This window comes from Sphaeroforma arctica (assembly GCF_001186125.1).
Source record: "Sphaeroforma arctica JP610 unplaced genomic scaffold supercont1.4424, whole genome shotgun sequence".
NCBI lineage: Eukaryota > Ichthyosporea > Ichthyophonida > Sphaeroforma > Sphaeroforma arctica.
The window spans coordinates 1-2,494 of record NW_014036134.1 but is presented as its reverse complement, the minus strand read 5'-3'; the positions used below and the strand labels follow the sequence as shown (position 1 = coordinate 2,494).

The 2,494-nt window shown below is 42.8% G+C and overlaps 1 protein-coding gene across 1 annotated transcript; it reads right to left on the bottom strand.

The window, feature by feature from the left end:
* Positions 1 to 323: 323 nt before the first annotated feature.
* Positions 324 to 2,306, bottom strand: SARC_14301 (hypothetical protein). Its single transcript, XM_014291568.1, has 3 exons — positions 2,126 to 2,306; positions 1,218 to 1,451; positions 324 to 667 (listed from the first exon to the last, which is right to left on the bottom strand). The coding sequence occupies exons 1-3, from the start codon at positions 2,294 to 2,296 to the stop codon at positions 482 to 484; spliced, it is 591 nt and encodes a 196-aa protein (XP_014147043.1). The 5' UTR covers positions 2,297 to 2,306; the 3' UTR covers positions 324 to 481.
* Between the last annotated feature and the right edge of the window lie 188 nt (positions 2,307 to 2,494).

Sequence of the window (2,494 nt, the reverse complement as noted above, 5' to 3'; positions counted from 1 at the left end):
ATATATATACATACATACATATATATATATATATATATATATATAATATATATATATACATATACAGACAGAAATATACAGATACAAATACAAATATATATACATATATATATGTATATATATATCTATGCGATTGAGATTTCCATCAGGTGTATTGACATGCTTCCACAAAGGAAGCCAAAGTTTTATACATATTTCAATACAAACATGTTGATGATCGAATGTGTAGCTGTACATACCTATTGGCACAGGTTCCAAGATTGCTTAAGCACATGGGCTCGTGACCGCTAATGAATCTACATTTGTCGCCGCACCCCAAAACATTCGTAATTTAAATTCTGTGTTCACTTTATTTGATCTTCACACGCCACTGAGCACAGGAACTGTGTGCACTTAAATTGTGTGTGGAGTTACAGCCCTGCGACTTGCACGTGCACAAGCCGGACCAAATCCCGATTATAAGAATTAAGTTCGCTCTGTCCTAATTAGGGATCTGCATAGCACTAATAATTTTTGAATAAATTTCCTTATACAGCCATAGGCTTCCTGATTTGCGCTTGAGTTGTACACCCAGCTTGTTCACAAGCCAAACTTTGACGATCTCAATCTCAATCACCACCTTCTCCGCACTCGTGTCGTATGTGCAGGCGATTAGGTAGGTATCGGTCTGTGCAGGAAAGTAGTAAACATATATATATATAAAATTAGATAAGAATAGTTTGTATATGTAATTAACTATGATCAAATAAAGCATGATGAACTGTTTGTTAAAGAAAGCACGAGTTGTATGTACAGGCCATTGCGATTAGGTGGGGATGGGTCTGTGTAGGTTGAGAGTCTATAACTACCGATCAAGTAGGTATTAGCCTATGTACATATGTCCAGCATACATACATATACAGGCCTGGATACGGATAGCAAGAGTACGGAGGAGTGGTACTACAGTGGCCGGGGCAGTTACTAGCCTGACTATGGCGCGAGTGAAGACATGCAGGATGAGGCCCAGAGGTACAGGGGCTGAATGGTGGTACATAATTCAGACAAGCAATGGTAACAGCACACGCGTGCACGTGGTTGCTGTGGCGAACGGCGGATACAATCACCCATTCATTCATGTCTGTAACGCATCCGTAGATAGACATAGACACAGACATCGACACATACATAGACCTATACGATACACATACACCTACCCACACACGCACACACCACCATACCGTCACAAAGTATATGTTGAGCACCGTCAGCACCCGCTGCACCTCCGCCATAAGGTCCTGTGGGGTGAACTCGCTGGTGGCTATAGGCACGCTGTACACATTGCCCACTCGTCTGGGCTCAGTGGCCTCCACCCCATGTGTGCCGTGGCTGCTCTGTAAGGTGTTGCGTTTGCTGTTGCTGGTGTTGGCGGTGTTCTCCGATGATTCCCGGTCTACCAGGTCTCCCAACTCCACCTGTAGGTAGGTAGGTAGGTAGGTAGGTAGGTAGGTAAGTAGGTGAGTTTGTGAAGGAGGGTGGGATGAGTGATCTGTAGGTAGGTATATGTATGTGCAAAACACTGGATTTGGATAAGTTGTATGCGTGCTTGGCATGGTTTGTGATTGAGTGACCGTGGTTGAGAAAGCGTATGGTAGGTATAAGTATGCTGTAAGTAGGTATATGTCTGTACAAGTAGTTGGATAGATTTGGGTGCATTGCATGAGCATTCCCCATCAGCCATGCCGTCCAGCTCGAATAATAGCGTGGAGTTTTAGGGATTCCGGGTTTGGATAACAACAACAGCACAATGGATTGTGTGTGTAGGTAGGGTAGGTGTTAGCGTAGGTAGGCAGAGTAGATAGGTTGCCGTGAGAGCTGAACTATGGAGCACACTATGCTACAATGTTTGTGTGGGGCGGCGGATGGGATGGGCCATAGACCATGGGAGATGTTGGGTTTAGGGTTTTAGAGTATCATTATTTGGCGATGACCTGAGCTGGATGTGGAGGTACCTATAGTACATGCATAGCCTGACTGCAGATGCCAGAGAGCACATAGGGAGAGTACAGGCACAGGCATAGACATATACAGAGACAGGGACAGAAACAGAGAGACACAAACACTCATACGTACATGCACACGCACATACATCTCCCGATGAATTGAAGCGTAGACTCGCCAGGCCCGCACTGGACGCCCTCCTTCGCTTAGATGACTTGATGTCTCCTGTAGCATCAGCAGCGGCTATGATGTCAGTCTGTTTAATCTCACCTTCACTATCCATATTGGTCGACATTTTGGTCACGAAGGGGTTGATCATGGCCCTTTGTATATGAGAGAGAGTGTGAGGATGGGGTGATTTGGATTAGTATCAGAAGATAAATATGGACTAGGACGTATATATATATATATATATATAGATATGTATATATACATACATATATACTATATTATAATATAAATTATTATTTTATGCTTATAATACAATATAATAAAATTAAAAATATAATAAAATGCA